General features: G+C 40.7%; 1 protein-coding gene across 1 annotated transcript; it reads right to left on the bottom strand.

The window, feature by feature from the left end:
- Window positions 1-2,861: 2,861 nt before the first annotated feature.
- On the bottom strand, window positions 2,862-16,821 carry LOC121075615 (ankyrin repeat and SOCS box protein 14-like). The gene is given in 8 exon segments (XM_040569072.1): window positions 2,862-3,771; window positions 4,978-5,521; window positions 6,393-6,564; window positions 13,373-13,401; window positions 13,403-13,616; window positions 15,563-15,721; window positions 15,805-15,944; window positions 16,694-16,821. Coding segments are annotated over 8 exon segments (1,569 nt in total). The 3' UTR covers window positions 2,862-3,588.
- Window positions 16,822-21,438: the final 4,617 nt, after the last annotated feature.

The following is a 21,438-nucleotide window of genomic DNA, read 5'->3' as shown; positions in this document are numbered from 1 at the left end:
ATGAGGAGAGCAGTGCTTAACAAAAACAATGAGATAACATGAATGAAATCAGGGTTTTTTGCTTGTTCAGGAGACTTTTGCTGGTATAAAATGAGTAAAAAGATAGAAATGCATCCAGGAGAGTGACACAAGCTGCAGGAGCAAATGGCAAGTCAAGAAAGATCAGGACATTAAAGTGGAACAGAACTAATTTATTGAAAAATATTTTTGTTAATTAAAAAATATGAAATGCTTAATATTTACTTTGAGAGTACAATTTTTAATGTAAATTCCTCAAGTTCTCCTGGAAGCTACTGGGGTAGAATTTCACCGCCTATTATTGTAAGTAAATTACCTATTGGTTTCTGTTCCCATAATTTATTTCTCCTGATTAATATTTCCTGTTACTTTTTAATTAGGGACTGATCTTCCAGGCACTTTCAGCTGAAGCTGTAGTTTGCTTCATGTGAACCTGGTATTATTTCAGAAACTATTTTTTCAAGTACGTAATTTTAAAAGGACGTTGCATAGGTCAGCAGTGTTTTTTTAGGACTAAATTATGTTGCTAATTCCAGTCTTAACAGTTACTGACTTTTTTTTTTTCCCTTGGGTAAGGGATATAAAGTTTATTACACTATGTAGACCATGCAGGTCTTGCCGTCAGTTGTTTCAAGCTACATATGTTCTTTATGTATATAACGTCATGAATATCAAAACATATAAGAAGCATGGGCAAACTATGGAAATGCATTTTATTGCATTACAGATAATACCTAGCGCTCCTTCTATGGCCAGGAATATATTTCTTGAAGTCTAAACCAGAGGACAAGTTAACAGTCATATGCAACTTAGCCACACAGAACTGGTAACAAGTGTGTTGTATAAACTAACGTGGATTTGATAGTCTGTTATTTCTTAATCTTTTTAGGTTTTAAACTATACCAAGACAACATTATATCTTAACAGTCAAGTAATGTTTAAGAGTTCAGAAATATTTCCCTTCTAGAATCCAGTCAAATTTCATCTTTATATGGATGTGAACCCACAGCTAAAAAACCTAATACTGCTAAACCATTTGTAAAGATGTAATTGATGTACATTGATATAAAGAAACAAAACTGACTGTGCATATCTTTAAGGTGAGTTCTGATGAATTACAGTTGCACAGAATGTAGGAGAAGCCACTGGAGAAAGTTTTGTTATATAGTCTCTTATTATTTCAGAATTCACAAATGAAAATCTGCCTCTGATTACTGAGTTTAGTTGAGATAACATCTAGTCTAAGAGCAAGAGCTGATATTTTATATTATTTCCTTTGCTCTATTTTAGAAAATTTCTTGCAAGTCAATCAGTCTCCAAGGCATTTTTTTTTTTTCACCCAGGCACTAAGTTGTTTTTTTTGTCCTGCCACAGTGGTATCTAAGTTATTATGACATGAGTAGGTTGTTGTGTCATTGTGAATGCACTTGTATCCCTAATGAAGTCTATATTGCAAGCCAAGGATTTTGTACAATCTTTCAGGTCATTTTTATAATACAGTGGAGTGGTCAAATTCTTACGATGATGTTCTGGATCGGTCCTGTTCTAGTGAAGTGTAAGTGATTTTTGCAATGTTTGAGACTTACACATTTTTTCCCCTGAATAGCTGTATTAAAACCTCCACTAGTATACTTAATTCAGCTTTGATTGTTGTGTCTTAATCTTGGAAGCATGAATAGTAAATTATATATAATGCCAGAGCTTCAGTCAGTATCTTGTAGGTTAAATAAAAGCTTAAGTATAGTAACTTCCAGGGGGGGAATTTGTACTGATGTGAAAGCTGCCTGCTTATTTCATAATACTGATTTTGAGGAAGCACCATTATTGGTGATGGGATGCATTCCCTCCCATTGAACGAAGTTTTAACGTGCAGTTGAATTCCTCTGTTGTCAAACCATATCTCAATTCCCTTAAGTTTAATCGTATTAGCCAGATACACTCAGAGGAAGTTGCTGTACTTGGGAATGCTGGTAACTTCTGCAACAATCAAAGACTGAACATTCTTAGAAAATCCTTACTCTCTTAGCTGGCTGTTTTAGTGCACATGTTGCTCTAGTTACCTGATGATGTGTAGCACTTTGTACAGAGCTGTCAATATGGTAATGATCAGAATTCATGTGTACAGAAGCTATACCAGCACAACTATTAACATGGGTACTTACATATTTTCACTGGCTTCATTAGTTTTCTTAATTACATGACAGACACAGTGTAAAAAGCAAGGGGTCATAACTACATTATGGTTAAATTTGTATTTTATAAGATTTGTAGATTTTTCTGGAGAAAAGCAGACTTTTCAATTACGTAACTTTAAGTGAATACAGGTGCATGTATAATGAGAAAAATCTATGCTTACCTGATAATGAAGGAATAAATAAATACTATTAATACCACATGCGTTGATTTTTTATTTTTATTTTTAATTACACAGACTGGTATCAGTACTATTTTTAGAAAGAATAAGCGTGCTGTGGGTCTGTGTGTATCATGTAAGATTTTCTTAAGACAACAGTGGTGATTGCTCTCAGGTAGATGCTTTATAAGCTTAAGCTGCAACTGTTTCAAGAGCAACTCCAAAAAAATTCAAGGATGTCTTGGGACAGCACTGTGAAAGGAAGCGACTTCTAGAGAGAGCAATCCAATACATAGTGGATGAGACATATCAATACCTGAGACTGAGATGTAGAACTAACCTGTTTCAGAAGTACTGTTGCCTTGTTGAAACACTGGTGTTTCACACTAGCTGCTATAATAAGCAGGCATCTGTAGCTGTTAATCCCAGCTTAATGCTTAGGAAGTGGGATCATCTAACTGGGTGAAAAAAAAAATAAATCTACTTACGCTGCTTTCTAGAACTTTGTAGTAGGTCTTCATAAATAAAACCTCTACTTCCTGGCAAGAGAAGGGAAGGTACAAAATTTAAAAACAATTATGTCCCTTCCTGGTTTTAGTTAACTTCATGGCCTTCAACCAAACGCTGAGTTTAACCTTGTAGTTGGAGGTAGCGTTACATGTTATGACAACCTTTAACCTAGCAATAACGCAAGGTTTACAGCCCTACCTGTGATTTTAACAGTTCTTTAAATTTTCACACTGAGCATTTAAAGCAGTATAAGAGTATAAGTAGTCTAAGTCGAGCAAGTGTACTTTAAGCCCAAATAGTTGGTCAATGTTCTCTGCCAACCCGAAGAAGCTGCTAGAAGTAGAATTTTGATTTACTACTTTTTAATCTGTGTACAAATGAAAAGGACATGGAGTTAATCTAGACTGGAATTCCAATCACTCAGTTAAAGACAGTAATTAGTTATTCCATCACCTTGAGATGGGGGAAGAGCTTTTCTCCCTTGAAGAGGATTGTGTTGTCTACCTTGTAATTGAAGTTCCCCAGTACTCCACATAAACTGTGCAGTCTGTCAGACTTCTGAAAGAGACTTAATTTAAATGCTTCACAGACTGAGTTTTGTTGCAGGGATACCTTATTGTCAAACATAACTTTTGGCCTAACGAGGGTCAAGAATAAATAAAAATAATGCCAACAACAAAGGTCCCCATCCCAGAACAACTTGTGTGTCATTTACATCTAAATATCAGATACTTACTTAAAATTGAATTGATGTCTGCCCAGAGTTCCTGTTCTTTGAGAACTGCTTCTAGCTTCCAGCAGATGTTAACGTGATTGACATAATCTAACATTACTCCCACCACTTTCACAGAAAGATGCTTCAGCCATGACAAGGTTATCACTTCACAGAACTGATGGAAACAAAACGTTTAATAAGAAAACATTTGATACTCCTGTAAATGACTTCCCCCTCTGCAGGACAAGAACCATTATTTAACTTCAGCAGAACGCTAGGAAGAGCAAGCATTCAGTCTGTTAGAGGAGCTTTAGAGGTTGGCACAGCTTGTATTAAGCCTCACTACTACAATCTGAAAATGTGAGAGACTTATTCTGTACTAGATCCAAAAATGAACTTAAACAGCTGCATATTCGGTAACTAAGTGCTTAAACAGAAGCGCTACCCTTCCCTAAGAGGAATTCCAAACCCTCAGCAGGGAATTTAAACTTATGGACAGTGCTGGTGCTGGAGGAGACCTATGTCTCAGCATGCTGAAGAGGGAACCTGCCAGCCTGGTGCATGCTGCACCCTCTCATCTCGGAAGTGGAGGGGCAAGTGCTGATCTCTTCTCACTGGAGACCAGCAATAGGACCTGAGGAAAGAGTTTGAGGTGTAACAGGGCTGGTTTAGGCTGGGTAGCAGGAAAAGGGTGGTCAGGCACTGGAACAGGCTCCCCAGGGCATGCAGGAGTTCAAGAAGTTGACAATGCTCTCAGACACATGGTCTGATTTTGTGGGTAGTGCTTTTAGGGACCTAGGAATTGGATTCGATGATCCTTGTGGGTGCCTTCCAATTCAGGATACTCTATGATTTTATGATCATTAAGTTAAAGAAAGGTTTATTATGTCCAAATGGACTTTACAAACTGCAATACAGTAAAACTCTGATGGGTGTCTCTAGGAACCTGTTTAGGTCAATCCAGGTTTGTTAATTTTTGCTCAGTGTTTATATCATGCCAGATTAAGGGGATTTCTACAGCAGGCTTCCACTATTAGTGATGTGATACAAGACAACCCAGTGAGCCAGCCTTCAAGTCCCTGCTTTCACAGCATGGACAAGACTGCCCTGGAGAGCAAATTCGGTACTTATCATTAGCACATCATTAGTGGTATTTTCACAGTTCTAAAATATTGTTCATGATAGTTTGCTGTCATAAGGCTTCATGGCAACATCTATCTAACTTTAAAACTTTGTCTATTTCTACCTTTATGTGTAGACTGTCTTACAGTTCAAACATTTCCTTTTCAGACAGCTCACATTCATCAGTACATCTTCACTTAGTTGTATGAAGGATACTGGCAGTAAAACACCAACATATGAAGCCACCTGGTACACTTACCATTGTATCTTTGATAGCAGTAGAAGTCCATCCATCAGTCACGTACTGCGAATGGGAAGCATTTCCTCGAGGGCAATCAAAGCAGAGGTGCACATCATAGCTGTAGTTCATCAGCATTCTCAACATGACTTCGTCTTTCAGAGCATACTATAGAGCTGATGGAAAATGTGTTGTATTCACTCTGCAGAAGTAATTGACATTAGCCCCATGTTGGAGCAGTAGATTCATTAACTCATAGTTGCCTATTCTCAAGGCGATTTGCAGACAGCTGATGGGATCTTGGTTTGGCAAGGCTCCAGCATTCAGCAGCAGCTGTGTTGAACAGATATCCACATTTGAAACAGCAAAGTATAACGCTGATTTCCGGCAGTCATCGTAGCCTTTGCGAATTCTTTGATCCAACATAAAATTGGCATCAAACCCAGATTTGAGAAGAAACTCAAGGCACTGAGGATGTGCTCCTGCTGCTGATGATTGAATCGGACTTATTCCACTTTCTTTAATGGCATCAAAGTTAGTAACTGGAACTAAATTCTTTAAGGCACTGGAGAAAAAAAAAGAAAAAAAGAAGAATCTTGGAATCTGAAGCACACTGGTCCACCTACCTCAATCTTTGAATATCTCTGTGTTGCTGGGCTTCAAAATTTATCCTGACGGTATTCAATGTCTTAATTATGAAATCAGAACCATGGCATGCTATACCACTGCATTAACTTTAATTGCTAAGAATTAAATAGTTAGCCAGCAATGGATAATATGACTTTACACCAGCTTCTCATGAAATTGTATACTATTATTCATGGACAGCCCCAGTCCTTCCTACAGGAATAATTGTTCCTTCTCAAATAAAAGCTTTCCATGAACGTTGAGAGCAACGTGTTGTTGTTTAACCTATGGGAATCAGCGAATTAATACAATATATTCTAATATTAATACCTACATATAATTAACATAGTACAACATAATGTTTAATACATTATATTTAAATATAGTTTATATATTAATATAGGTATTAAAAATCCTTAGATTCTTAAGCACCATGGAACATTCCCAATATTGAAGAGTTGTTTCTTACTTATTGGTTGTGATTTTAACATCAGTATCTTCCACTGACTTTCATGTCTTTAAAATAGGGATAATCCATATCTCCTAAACCTATTAAAGTATTTAGTAGGTTTATGTTCCTACAATAGGATGGAGATGAGATTTATCCAAAGAGAGTATGTTCATCCTAAAATGGTGAAGCTTTTATCCTGATAGGTCTCTAACATTCATACACAGAAAAATCCTATTTACTTGGCTAGAATTTTTTTCTACAAAACTATAGATTCACCGCCTGCTTCGAATATGGCAGAATTAGTAAAAGTGATATTTTTGATGTCATTTTTAGTTGGTTTTTAAGTATATTAACTTACAGAAAGTGTCCTCTGTATGCAGCTCTTTGGATTGGCAAATGACCTGAGTGCTTTGGTACATAGGCATCAACCCCATATTCTAGTAAAAGACTCAGGGAATCTGGATTTCCTCCTCCTGCTGCTTCAAATAATACAGAAGAACAGTCCATTGCCTGTGAAAGAACATCAGCACCTGAAAAGAAGCATCAAGGATTTTCACAGTATTCACTGTAAATTTTCAGCAATAATTAGTATCTCCAACCCTCTTCCTCCAGTGACAAGATATTGTGAATACTATTCTTCACCACATACAACCATTATGTCATAAGCTTTTATGTTGGATCCTTGATTTTAAAAGTGATTATGTAATCTGGAAACAAGAAGGTCCAAATTACTTTGAACTCTATTACACAATAAGACTTGATAGGAGAGCATTAGGCAAGCAAGAGGTTTAGCTCTTAATCATAAAAATAATTGGTTTTTGGCTTACACACATTGAATTTCAGCTCTCCTTTACAAAGGCCTAACAGATATAACAGGAAATGTGAGAGAATCCAGTATCACACACACAGAATCACACAATCATCCAGGTTGGAAGAGACCTCCAAGATCACCTAGTCCAACCTCTGACCTAACACTAACAAGTCCTCCACTAAACCATATCAACATCTAAACGTGCCTGAACCGCTTCCCTGGGCAGCCTATTTGAATGCTTCACAACCCTTTCCGTAAAGAAGTTTTTCCTAATACCCAACCTAAGCCTCCACTGGCGCAACTTAAGCCCATTCCCCCTTGTCCTGTCACCAGGCACGTGGGAGAATAGACCAACCCCCACCTCTCTACAGCCTCCTTTAAGGTACCTGTAGAGTGCGATAAGGTCACCCCTGAGCCTCCTCTTCTCCAGGCTGAACAATCCCAGCTCCCTCAGCCGCTCCTGCTAAGACTTGTTCTCCAGACCCCTCACCAGCTTTGTTGTCCATGAGCTTCCCTGGCACTGAGGTCAAACTAACAGGCCTATAGTTTCCCAGGTCTACCCTCCGACCCTTCTTGTAGATGGGCGTCACATTCGCTAGCAGCCAGTCGACTGGAACGTCCCCTGATAGCCAGGACTGCTGATAAATGATAGAAAGTGGCTTGGCCAGTTCTTCCGCCAGTTCTCTCAGTACCCTCGGGTGGATCCCATCCGGCCCCATCGTCTTGCATACCCTGAGCCTTCTCTTTTCCAGGCTGAACAATCCCAGCTCCCTCAGCCACTCCTCGTAAGACTTGTTCTCCAGACCCCTCACCAGCTTCATTGCCTTTCTCTGGACTCGCTCAAGCTCCTCATTTGTCCTTCGTGTAGCGAGGGGCCCAAAACTGGACACAGTACTTGAGGTGTGGCCTCACCAGAGCTGAGTACAGGGGGACAATCACTTCCCTAACCCTGCTGGCCACACTGTTTCTTATGCATGCCAGGATGCTGTTGGCCTTCTTGGCCACCTGAGCACATTGCTGGCTCGTATTCAGCCAACTATCAACCAACACTCAAAACAGGTCATACAATCTAGTCCAGTGCTGATGAGCATCACATAAAACTTCCCACCACAAAAGTCTGTCAGGCCTTCCCTCATGTTAGCTGTCTACCTGAGAAAACAATATTGCATATTAAAAAAAAATTACAACTACTCACTAAAACATTAATGTATGGCTTGAATATTACAGAAGTGTAGTCTTTATTAGACCTTAACTAAATCACAACAATCCTTGGGGAACAGATAGCATTTTATTTGCTTTAGTAATGGAAGTTACTTTTGCTGTTAACTCTAAAGGCATGTCTTACAATAACTGGTTATAATCCAATCACAGAGCTTTGCAAAGATCAATAAAATGTGTGTAACTAGGATATCTATTTTAGAGGTAATATATATAGATGTCTTATAACATGAAATTTAGACACTATGAATTCCTCTGGCGTACCTCAATCCATGTGATTTGGGATTTAAAAGTTTCAAATAATGTAAGATGTAATTTAGTAATCACTCAAAAATGCAAACAAAACTCTCCTGCAATGTATCAGTTTTGCAAAGCACTCACTGGTGACTATAGTTGGCTGTAGAAAAGTAATCTCTCAAAATATATATTGTATATTTGTTTCTGTTATCATCACAGACTGTATAATCAATAACATTATAAGTCCTTTCATTTCCTTTCACTTCTGTAAGTGAAAGAGGATTCACTTTGTTCCATTTGGACTTAAAACATTTCAGCAGTAACGTGTAGCTTACAATTTGTACTCACTGGAACAACAGGGAACCTATATGTTACTAAATGAATCTATTGCATTTTAAAACAGGTCCACTGATCAGCGGAGGTTGGAAAAGACCTCTGCAGACTGTCCAGTCCAACCCTGTGCTCAAGCAGGGTCAGCTACAGCAGGCTGTCCAGGTCCGTGCTTGGCTTTAAGGATTTCCAAGCATTTCCTAGGTTTCAGTTTGTGTCCATTGCCTCCAGCCCTTAATGAGCATCACAGAGAAGAAGCTGGGTCTGTCTTCTTTACAACCTCCCCTCAGATATTTATGACATTGGCAAGATTCCTCTGCCCTGAGCCTTCATTTCCTGTAACATCCTGTTACTTGCCGAGGCAATCGGCTCCGGGGCAGACGCGTTCTGCAGCGGAGCTGGGGATCGGGACAGGCAGGACTTTTTTTCCGTCATCGAGGCCACTCGAGGGAGCCGCCAGGACTCGGCAGACCTCGCGAGGGAGGCTGATGAGGCGTAGGCGGAGCCAGCAGCGCCCCCTCCCCGGCCGTTCAAAAGCAGCCCCTAGGGAGCGCGAGCGACCAGGAACGCGGTGTCCAGGGCGGGCAAACAGGGCATGGCGCGTCAGAAGGGCGGGATGCGGCAGTTTGCGCGGCAGTTCGCGCAGGGCGAACAGGGAGGGCAGAGTGTTCCCCCCCGCCCATACGAACAACTCCTCTAGCAGCTGTCGACTGCTAGCTAGGCTGCAATGGTCTACACCAGGCAGAGTGCTCTCTCTAGAAAGTCTGTAACCACCCAGACTGACCACCTGCTCAAAAATGCGGCAGTTCAGGTCTCTGGTTGCAGGGAGTGTCTGAGCCTGTTGCTGCCATCTGAGGGAGGCAGAGAGACTGTGCGTGTGAGGTGCAAGCAGGTGGATGACCTGGTCCGCCTGGTGTCAGAGCTCAGGGAGGAGGTGGAGAGGTTGAGGGCCATCAGGGAGTGTGAGCGGGAGATAGACTGGTGGAGCAACTCCCTGCAAGGCCTGAAGGAGAGGTACTGGGGTGAGACACCCCAAATGGGGCTGCACCCCCTGCCCTGTCGCTGTTGGGCAGAGGGAGGGGAGCTAGGAGTTGAGGAGGAATGGAGACAGGTCCCTGCTTGACTTTGCAGGTGATGCCCCCCTACCGGCCCCAACTTCCCAGGTGCCCTTACACAACAGATTTGAGACCCTGGAGCTTGAGAGACCGGTGGGTGAGGATGAGGTAGACAGTCTACCCAGGAGGATGCCTAGGGCGAGGAAGTCGACTCCATGCCTCAAGACTGCCTCCACCAAGAAAGATAGAAGGGTAATCGTTGTAGGTGACTCCCTTCTCAGGGGAACAGAGGGCCCTATTTGTCGGCCTGACCCTACCCGTAGGGAAGTCTGCTGCCTTCCTGGGGCCAGGGTCAGGGATGTTGCCAGAAAGCTTCCTAACCTGGTTCGCCCCTCTGACTACTATCCTCTTTTGATAATCCAGGCTGGCAGTGATAATATTGAAGAGAGAAGCCTGAAGGCGATCAAACGGGACTTTAGGGGACTGGGACGGTTAATGGATGGAGCGGGAGTACAGGTCGTGTTTTTGTCCATCCCTACAATGGCAGGGAGGGGTACAGAGAGGACACGGAAAGCCCACCTGATTAACACGTGGCTCAGAGGCTGCTGCCAACACAGAAATTTTGTTTTTTTTTGACCATGGGGCGCTTTACTCGGCACCCGGCCTGATGGCTGCAGACGGGTCCCTATCTCTAAGGGGAAAATGGATCCTAGCCCAGGAGCTGGCAGGGCTCATTGAGAGGGCTTTAAACTAGGTAAGAAGGGGGACGGGGCTGAAATAAGGCTTGTTGGAGCTGTGCCAGGGGGAACAATGGCAAGGCCCGGGGAGAAGGCAATGGCCCGACTGAAGTGCATCTACACTAACGCACGCAGCATGGGTAACAAACAAGAGGAACTGGAAGCCATCGTGCAGCAGGCAGGCTATGACTTGGTTGCCATCACGGAAATGTGATGGGACCACTCTCATGACTGGAGTGCTGCAATGTCTGGCTGTAGGCTCTTCAGAAGGGACAGGCAGCACAGAAGGGGTGGTGGTGTGGCTCTCTATATTAGAGAGTGTTTTGATGTTGTGGAACTTGAGGCGGGGAATGATAAGGTTGAGTCCATATGGGTTAGGATCAGTGGGAAGGCCAACAAGGCAAGCATCCTGGTGGGGGTCTGTTATAGACCGCCGAACCAGGATGAGGAGTTCTACAGGCAGCTGGCAGAAGTTGCGAAATTGTCAGCACTTGTTCTCGTGGGGGACTTCAACTTCCCAGACATATCCTGGAAGCACAACACAGCCCAGAGAAAGCAGTCTAGGAGGTTTCTGGAGAGCGTGGAAGATAGCTTCCTGACGCAGCTGGTTAGCGAGCCTACCAGGGGAGGTGACCCGCTAGACCTTCTGTTCACAAACAGTGACGGTCTGGTGGGAGATGTGGTGGTCGGGAGCTGTCTTTTGCAGTGTGACCACAAAATGGTAGAGTTCTATATTCTTGGCGAAGTCAGGAAGGGGACCAGTAAAACCTCTGTCTTGGAATTCCGGAGGGCTGACTTTGAGCTGTTCAGGACACTGGTTGGTAGAGTCCCTTGGGAGGTGGTTCTGAAGGGCAGAGGAGTCCAGGAAGGCCAGGCACTCTTCAAGAAGGAAATCTTAATGGCTCAGGAGCGGTCCATCCCCACGTGCCCAAAGATGAGGCGGCGCGGAAGACCAGCCTGGCTGAACAGAGAGTTGTGGCTCGAGCTCAGGAGAAAAAAGAGAGTTTATAATCTTTGGAAAAGAGGGTGGGCCACTCAGAAGGACTATAAGGATGTTGCGAGGCTGTGTAGGGACAAAATTAGAAGGGCCAAAGCTCATCTGGAGCTCAATCTGGCTACTGCCATTAAAGAGAATAAAAAATGTTTTTACAAATACATCAACACCAAAAGGAGGACTAAGGAGACTCTCCATCTTTTACTGGATGCGGCGGGGAGCTTAGTTACAAAAGATGAGGAAAAGGCTGAGATGCTTAATGCCTTCTTTGCCTCAGTCTTTAGCGGCAAAACCAGTTGTTCTCTGGATACCCAGTACCCTGAGCTGGTGGAAGGGGATGGTGAGCAGGATGTGGCCCTCACTATCCACGAGGAAATGGTTGGCGACCTGCTACAGCACTTGGATGTATGCAAGTCGATGGGGCCGGATGGGATCCACCCGAGGGTACTGAGAGAACTGGCGGAGGAGCTGGCCGAGCCGCTTTCCATCATTTATCGGCAGTCCTGGCTATCAGGGGAGGTCCCAGTCGTCTGGCGGATAGCAAACGTGACGCCCATCTACAAGAAGGGCCGGAGGGTAGACCCGGGAAACTGTAGGCCTGTTAGTTTGACCTCAGTGCCAGGGAAGCTCATGGAGCAGATTATCTTGAGTGTCATCACGCGGCACTTGCAGGGCAACCAGGCGATCAGGCCCAGTCAGCATGGGTTTATGAAAGGTAGGTCCTGCTTGACGAACCTGATCTCCTTCTATGACAAAGCGACACGCTTAGTGGATGAGACAAAGGCTGTGGATGTGGTCTACCTTGACTTCAGTAAGGCTTTTGATACCGTTTCCCACAACATTCTCCTCAAGAAACTGGCTGCTCTTGACTTCGACTGGCATACACTTCGTTGGGTTAGAAACTGGCTGGGTAGCCAGGCCCAGAGTTGTGGTGAATGGAGTCAAATCCAGTTGGAGGCCGGTCACTAGTGGAGTCCCCCAGGGCTCAGTGCTGAGGCCAGTTCTCTTTAATATCTTTATTGATGATCTGGATGAGGGGATTGAATGCACCCTCAGTAAGTTTGCAGATGACACCAAGTTAGGTGCGTGCGTCGATCTGCTCGAGGGAAGGAAAGCACTGCAGGAGGATCTGGATAGGCTGGACCGATGGGCTGAGGTCAACTGTATGAGGTTCAACAAGGCCAAGTGCTGGGTCCAGCACCTGGGGCGCAACAACCTCAAGCAGAGCTACAGGCTGGGAGATGAGTGGTTGGAAAGCTGCCTGGCAGAGAAGGACCTGGGAGTACTTGTTGATAGTCAGCTGAATATGAGCCAGCAGTGTACTCAGGTGGCCAAGAAGGCCAACAGCATCCTGGCTTGTATAAGAAGCAGTGTGGCCAGCAGGTCTAGGGAAGTGATTGTCCCCCTGTACTCAGCTCTGGTGAGGCCGCACCTCAAGTACTGTGTTCAGTTTTGGGCCCCTTGCTACTAGGAGGACATCGAGGTGCTCGAGAGAGTCCAGAGAAGGGCGATGAAGCTGGTGAGGGGTCTGGAGAACAAGTCTTACGAGGAGCGGCTGAGGGAGCTGGGATTGTTTAGCCTGGAGAAGAGGAGGCTCAGGGGAGACCTCATCGCTCTCTATAGGTACCTTAAAGGAGGCTGTAGAGAGGTGGGGGTTGGTCTATTCTCCCACGTGCCTGGTGACAGGACGAGGGGGAATGGGCTAAAGTTGTGACAGGGGAGGTTTAGGTTGGATATTAGGAAGAACTTCTTTACTGAAACGGTTGTTAGGCATTGGAATGGGCTGCCCAGGGAAGTGGTTGAGTCACCATCCCTGAAGGTCTTTAAGAGACGTTTAGATGTTGAACTTAGTGATATGGTTTAGTGGAGGACTTGTTAGTGTTAGGTCAGAGGTTGGACTAGGTGATCTTGGAGGTTTCTTCCAACCTAGACGATTCTGTGATAATCAAGTCTCACCTTTTTGCAATAAGAGTTCCATGATTTCTGTGTCCAGCTTGTGCAGCCAGTGCAAGAGGTGTGAGCCCACATCTGCTGCGAGGGTCAGGATCTGCTCCAGAAAGCAGCAGAAGCTTCACCAGATCCTTTGTGCCTAGTCTGGCTGCCTCATGCAAAGCAGTCCTCTTGTGGACACATTGCAAATTCACTTTTGCACCAGAACTTATCAACAAGGTGGCAATCTCATATGAATTGTACTTAATTGCTGTAAGATAATAAAAAACCATTAGCCAGACTGTTAGCCCACACTGTTCCATGAAGCATGGCTTCTGTTAGGTGGCAGCTCAGGAATGCTCAAACTGTTCCCAGTGCTGCTATTTATACAAGAAGCAATGTCACTATTTATACTGCAAGAAATGTCAGGCTACACTGAAAGGTTTAACTTTTCAACACGTCTGGTCTTTGTTTTAGGATAAAAAACTACAAAGGAATAATTATACGATAGCCTCTTTTTCTCTCTCTGCTCTTCTGTTGTGTTTGCTCTTGTAACAGAATGCAACGTTCCCAGCCACTAGATGGAGATCATATACATGGGCTTACTGCAGTCAGAAGCTGGCCTGCTATAGTTAAACTTCATAGGCAGTTACCATTATACGAAAAAGTTTACAATGACTGCCATATACCTCCTTATTTTAATAAGCCTCAGCTGTCAAGACAGTAAGGATCTTAAAAGAGTGATTTACATTGGCTCCAGCAAATGGAATTAATAGGCAACACCTTCCTCTCCTCTCTTTGATCTTCCTGGCTGTGCAGGACTGAATAGTGAGTGCCGTTTACCAAGACAGTTTAAACAGAGAAGGTTTGTGTGCCACATATACCTGAAATAGCATTGACGGCACACTGTAACCCGTGATGTTCCATTATCTGTAACCTGCGTGGCTGCTTTAGGTAAATCTCATACATCCCCTTCTTGGGGGATGATGCACTTCAATACAGTGCACTTAAAGTTACCTAGGAATATTCTGCATCTTTTCTAAACAGGTAGCCCTGAACAGAAGCTTTAGTCATTTCAAAAAGAATGAACAGAGAGTCCTACAGATGGTTCATAGAATTTTTCCTCTTTCTTTGACTATTGTTTTGAAAAAGCCACCCTTCTAATAAGGAAAAACTTACAGGTTTGTTCCATAAACTTACAGAGCTCCCTCAGAACTCAGATAATGAGAACAGACCTTCCTTTTTTTGGGCTAGAACTCAGCAATAACAATAGCACAGTAGCCCAAATCAGAGGAGACAATGTACATAGAAGTGTTCTGAAAATCATCTTGGCAAAATACTAGGACTGGTTCTTTACAAAGCAAGGCTTATAGTTCCTGGGCATGGTTAAATTAAAATGGCATCCACATGGAGAGTGGTATGAGCTATAGGACTTTCTTCTTCGATTTAAAAAATACAAACAGAAGTGAATCAAGAATTTAGGCCTGGCTCGCCTCATCACTTATTATATGTGGATTAATTCCAGCAGTGCCTGAACTGTTTTATGGTCGATGTAGTGCAGGTAAATCAGGCTGCTTTGCTACAACTTTTGAAAATCAAAACCAATTACTCTGGTAGTTTGTTTGTTTGAAAAGAGGAATTGATGCAACGAAAGTGATACCAGGAAGTAGAGAATATGAATGTTTTACGCCCGCAGACATGAAGAACAGTGATAGTATGAAGAAGCAGGAGGACTTGGTTATCTGGCACAACTGCATAAATGATGCCAAGGAAAGCAGAGGAAGACACTAGTACTTCATGAAGAAAGTTATTTGATTCTTTAAGGAAAAAGATGCGTGTTCAACCTGAACCTCAAATTTGTTGCAACCAAGGGATAGAAAATAGCTCATCTGGAGCTCTTTGCATTGGATCAGACATTGGGGAAAGACCTCTAGCTTCTCCTAGCTCTGTGCTTCCCACACTTCAATAGATCAATAAGGACAATACTTTAATTAGTAAATAATGTTAAGAACCTTGTAGTGACACTTACTAACTTGGAATGTAAGCTCTGTAAGCTCATTTAAAGCCTTGATATCTTCTAAGAAAAACAAACACATTAAATACTGAGATTAACATTTTTTGCTCCTTACAGCAAAATATTTTAGGTACTGCACAAGTCAAATTGCAACCTAAAACATGTAACTGTATTTTCAATTCACCCCCAAACAAGATATTCACCTACAACTAAAGGAGAATCTCCCTCTTCATTCTTAACATTGGGATTGCAGCCATTGAACAGGAGAAAGCAGACATTGTCTGCAAAGCAATTTCTTACTGCCGCCAAGAGAGGTGTTTCCCCTTTTAGTGTGGTCTGTTCCCACGTAATGGCACGGGAGGCTGAAATACAGAAAAGCAGAACACATCCGAAGCTGAATCATTCAACAGAGCTGGCTTTGTAATACTTTTTATTGACTCTATACCTTTGAACGTTATTTCAAGGATGTTCATATTTAGCTGTGATGCAGCTTCATGCACGGGAAGCCAGCCTTGCTGATCTGGTTCCTCAAAAGCAGAACTGTGCCTCACCAGCTTCTTCAAAACCTCTTCTTGGCCTGTGATACTTTGAGACAGACACATATTTGATTACTCATCATTAAAAAAAAGGCACTAATATATTCAGTGCTATTTATCCCAGGGTATCAAGAATAAAAAAAAATTTTTGAGAAAGCAATTTTTAATCTAGGGGTTGTTTACATGAAAAACTGCACTTAAATCAGCTGATCAAACACGCAAAATGTAGGCATTGCTCAACAATGCAGTACCAAAGTGATTCCTAGGGTATAGGCTTAGTGCAGTGTATTTGTACTTAACTGTCCGAATTGCTGCAATTATCATTCCATGTTCTTTACTGGCAACAAACTGGAAACTGCATAAACACAATAAAAATAAAGTGCTAAAATTAATGAGAAGTTCAGGATATAATTATACCTTAACTTACATACTCAAGACTAGACCACATGTTAGATTTCTTTGAGTTACGTAGGTTTTGTCAGACTTTAACACATTAAAATGCATTTTTGTTGGTCTGCCTGCGCCACTAGAAATACTGGGTTTCCACCCAAAGACCACACCAACCTATTTTTTGTATCACATCCTAATCTTCCTCAGTGAAGCTTTGTACTCATCTAGATATTAGATAAAATGTCACCTGACAGCTTCACACATTCCATATTTTTGAGGAAACACGTGTACATTTCCAGGGAGAGCTCAGAACAAGCAAGCTACAAGTGGTTTCTAGTATCCATGACACAAGGCCAGACATATAATAATGCCAATAAATCACCTAAAATGTAAGTAATAACTCATTACCTTTCACCCTCTGTTGCATTGGCACTTGTTTCATTTTTATGCATATCTTGTAAGCTTTCCTGAATAGCTTGCTGGGTAGGGATTTCATCATCAGAATTATCGTCAGATATATATATAGCATTATACATGGCCAATCAGCACAACTTGGATCACCTTTTTGTAGGAAAACACTGCTTTTTAATTGGACACAGATGTTAAGTCTTCAGGTTATGTCTGGAGTAATAGAAACAGCAATTGTTTTTTAACTATCAAGAGAAACAAAGCATGGCCTAAAATAAATGAATCAGAACTTCTCCTTCTCAAGCTACCGTCTTCTCTCAGGTATTTAGTCTAGAACACTGCAAAGAGAGCTGTTCTACTCTACAACAGAATAAAGGTCTTCTAGTCCAATAGCATGTGCCAGCTTTTATCCCTATTCCACAGACTGAACATACAGAATAGGTACTTCATCTGGCATTACTACTAGAAAGAATAAAAATAAGTAAAATATAATTTTCAGATAGTTAAATAGTCCTTCCCCCTTAAATCTTTCAGGCACTCAAATACCACAATCATGCTCTGATGCTTCCTTAGTGGGAAAGCAGATCTGCAATAAAATTTGGGATGTTTTTTTCGCTTTGTTCACAGAGGGCCTGGTAGTGAAAAGTAGCTGAAAGACATAATATTGGTTAGTAATACCTTTTATTCAACGTGTTTCAACAAATATATCATTACAGCCGTATCTTGTAGTCAGAAAAAATATTGCAAATTTGTGCTAACATCATGTACTTCAGTCTTTCAACTGAAACAACATCATACTCCATGGCTGAAAAAAGACCAAAGTTACCACCTTACGTATATCATCTGCAGCCATTTGGCAGAGAGAAACCTACAAGTGTGCATTCTTTGTTAATGCATACCTGTACTTGCCTGACAGTTGTAAGGGATATATATAAAAATATTGCAACAATATAAATTCAAATATATGCAGAAATCAAAAAACACTGGTGTAATCACAATGGTGTTAATAATAATAATAAAAAGCTTAAGAACATCACCACGTTAAAAGAAAAGAAAAAGAAAATGTTTACCAAATTGAAAGGATTCAATTAAGAATGTTTTTAGGAATCTTTTAAGATTATAATACAAACAACGTAGCACAGAAATCCCATTTATACTATTTAAGTCTAAATGTTCAAAAAAAAATAAAAATTAGAAAATCTTTACACTCAAATCGATCATTAAATATTATGTGTGTAGATGTACACTTTTTATATGCATAATCTGTAGCACTATTCCTTTGTACATTTGGCTACGTACTATAGATTAAAATCAAAGATGTCCTGTTAGACTCAAACCTTTCACCCATTTTACCTCATCAAAACTTCCACTAAAAATACAGGGCAAAATAAAATAAAATGAACAAATAAAACTGAAGACAAATAAATAAATGAGAAAAGGAATAAGTGCAGCAAAATGAAGAAATGTCAATACAACACTTGGAATAATTCTAGAAATGTCTTAAAGTTGAGCAGCAGTAATTCATAGCAAACCTGCATCGTTTCATTTATTATGTGATCCACCTAATGTGTGATTGCAAGGCCTTGCTCTGTAATTGCATATGTATCAAGAAAGAGAAATTTAGTAAGAAAACATACATACAAGTATCTATTAGCATTCGATTATACCTACAGTAGTACAATGTGTACATAAACACTCTTTAAAAATGTACTAATTTTCCTAGGAATTGAGAAAATGCAGTTTTTTCCTCACCTTGTGGAAGACTTCACACTTTGAAGAAGTGATTATTAAGTTGAAGGCAATATTTGCAGGATAGAAACTGATCTCAGTAGAGTTTGTGTCCCTTAATAGCTCACTATAAATAACCTATCATAATATACTCTGGGACTTTCTCCATGTTTCTTTCATACAGGTTAGTACATTTCATAATCTGATCTGACACATGGTGTCAACAAAAGAAGGAATTTGAAGTTCTGCTTATTTACAAAATACTCTTGTTTAAGTTTTTGGAATGAGAAGCTGAGAACTGCAGGTAGTAAGTGTTACCTTATGGAGAGAAAAAAAATTATTAGTACTTCACACGGGTGAACTACAGATACTGGCAGGAGCTTGTTTAAAAATGGATAAGGCGACACATAAAGAAAACAATACAAACAATAAAAGTAAGTGTAAACTATCAAATAAAATAAAGAGATGACCCTATTAATATTACTATCCACCTCCGATTGCCTATCACAATTTACATATAAATATTAATAGAAATAGGAAAGCAAAGAAAAGATAATATGGAGTCTGTACAGGGAAAAGGAGTTTTTCAGAAAAAAACATCCAAAACCTCTTCTATGTGTAACACACAGTAAGCAATGAAATGAAAAACAGTTGTCTAGTTGTAACGGTGAAGGTAGGCTGGAGCGAGACTTTTCTGTGCTTAATTCACTCACTGTATTTTGTGGAGGGATCCTTACAAAGAAATGATGATAGCTGTGTCTGCATGCAAGGTGGAAACAGTTCTTTAGTAGATGAGAGCTAAGGTAGAATGCTTGAGTAATTATTATTACTATTATTATTTTTAAGAAAAGAGAAGTATAGAATCATTGAAGGAATTGAAACTGGACTGCCTCTCTGGAGCAACAAAGAAGCAGAAATAACATTTTATGGCAGGCAGTCATAAGGGAGGTTTTGATCATTTCTGCTTAATGGAAACTGGAAAAGTAAAAAAAAAAAAAAATCCAAATTAAATCCTGAAAAGACGAATTTGCTGAGCAAGGAAGAGACTTGGTAGTGCCTATTACAGATTAAAAATTTCTCATACTGCAGTCTTCATTGTTGCAGAACAGAACATGGGCTATATATAACACAAGACTGAAATCCCCCAACTTACTATCTGTTGGGTTTCAACTCACACAATTCAGCACTCTTAATGCTTCAAGTTCATTAATTGTAATGTTTCTCACAGAAAGTGCAGACATTTTGTTTTTGGTTAAGATATATTTAGTGATATTTTAGTAATGCATAAAATTTATGTTTACACATTAATAATGTTTCCAAAGGCTAAAAGCCTAACCGTAACTTTTAAAGACTGTAAAGGTGCTAATAATAACACATACTTATTTAAGGCAAAATACTGAGGATCAGAAAACACGTGCCCTCTTTTAAGATTAAAAAAAAAAAAAGTCTCTAAGTTTCTGTTACACAGCATGCTCCACTTCTGTAAGCAAACAAAAAGAAAGGTATCTTTTGACATTTGTATCTGAACTGGTCAAAGTTAGTCATCCAGCTAGCAGAGCAATGCAACACCTCGCTTGATCCGGTGTTGGACTGGTTTATCAGTGTTAAGCGTCAGAGCAATGACAAAGTTAGTGGAGTGTCCAGTAGTAGATAAGACTCCTTTATGCTCACTTGTCTTGTAGAGAGGGCAAACATATGCATTAGACTTCTTTATATCCGATTTTGCAGCTTTAAAAAAACAAAAGAAACCAAGATTTTATGTATAGCAGATATATTTATATGATTATAACCTCCACATTAAGTACTAATCTAAATGTTAAGTACTTACAGTAACATCCTTAAAGCTAAATAAAAATAGCAATATTGCTTTGTGAGGAACACAATATCTGTTGAGTTTATTTATTTATTTATTTAAAAAAGCAAGAAAACTAGTTTAATTACAATTTGTTTTCGGGAATTTATGCATTTCTGTGATTCTACAAACTTTGTAATAATTCAAAAACACATTCAAATCTGAATAGTTGCATAATTAAAGCATTTTGCATTCTGCTTTCATGTTAGGATTAACATTTAGACACAAGCTTTTAGAATCTCCCTAAGAATTATGGTCCAGCAGCCACAGAGCCTAACTGCAATTCAAATCACTAGAGATTCAACAATCCTCTTATAACTAGACTGTTCACGTGCAACGTGCACAATGTTTAAAATCATGCAAGTCTGAGAACTGATTCACCCAATGCCAAAAGAAGGCACAGACAGAAAAAGGGGAAACTTTGTGTGACTGCATATTAGCTAATTACATCTAAGTTGCAACAACTGCAATATAAAGTCTTGCATAAGCAAATAAATGAAAATCAGCTATTTACTGTTCCTAATCAAAGAAAAGAGTCATAGAAAACATTTTACTGGTATAACAGAAAACTAGGAGCAGATAAAGATAATCTGAGCAAACTTTGCTAAATCATGCGAGGTAAAACAGTAAGTCTCTGTAGGTCAATTCAAAGTTCTCCTCGACTTGAGTTAGCCAGGAATTCAAACACCATGTGCTTTTCCTACCAAAATTATGTTTTGGTTGAGAAACCGATCAGGTTAATCTAAATAATCCATTTGTCAAATTAATAATTACAAACACCTGTGGAGAGGGGGACAGGCCTATTGCTCAGATGAGATGAGACTGGTTGTCAATTTGACTCATTCAATCTTTTATGTAAAAGTTAAAGGTCAGGTGCACATTTGGGTGCTTTGGTGAGGGTACGAGCATTGGTCTTCTGTAACAAAGGAATTCATTGTTCGAATATCTTGTCAAATAGCACGTACTTCAAGGTAATTATACTCACTTGGCTTTATCCAAATGATTGGCATTATATCAAAGAGCAGTTTGGGATACTGCTCAGCTAACATTCCCCTGGTGAGAGAAAGCAATAAAGTCGTTATTTGTGGCTTGGTTTAATACCAAGCCAAGGGTGAGAGAAAAAATAATATCTCAGTGCTCTTTTTTGACGATTGTTTTCCATTTT

The sequence above is a fragment of the Cygnus olor genome, chromosome 10 (assembly GCF_009769625.2).
Source record: "Cygnus olor isolate bCygOlo1 chromosome 10, bCygOlo1.pri.v2, whole genome shotgun sequence".
Lineage (NCBI taxonomy): Eukaryota > Metazoa > Chordata > Aves > Anseriformes > Anatidae > Cygnus > Cygnus olor.
This window is presented reverse-complemented; position numbering and strand designations above follow the sequence as displayed.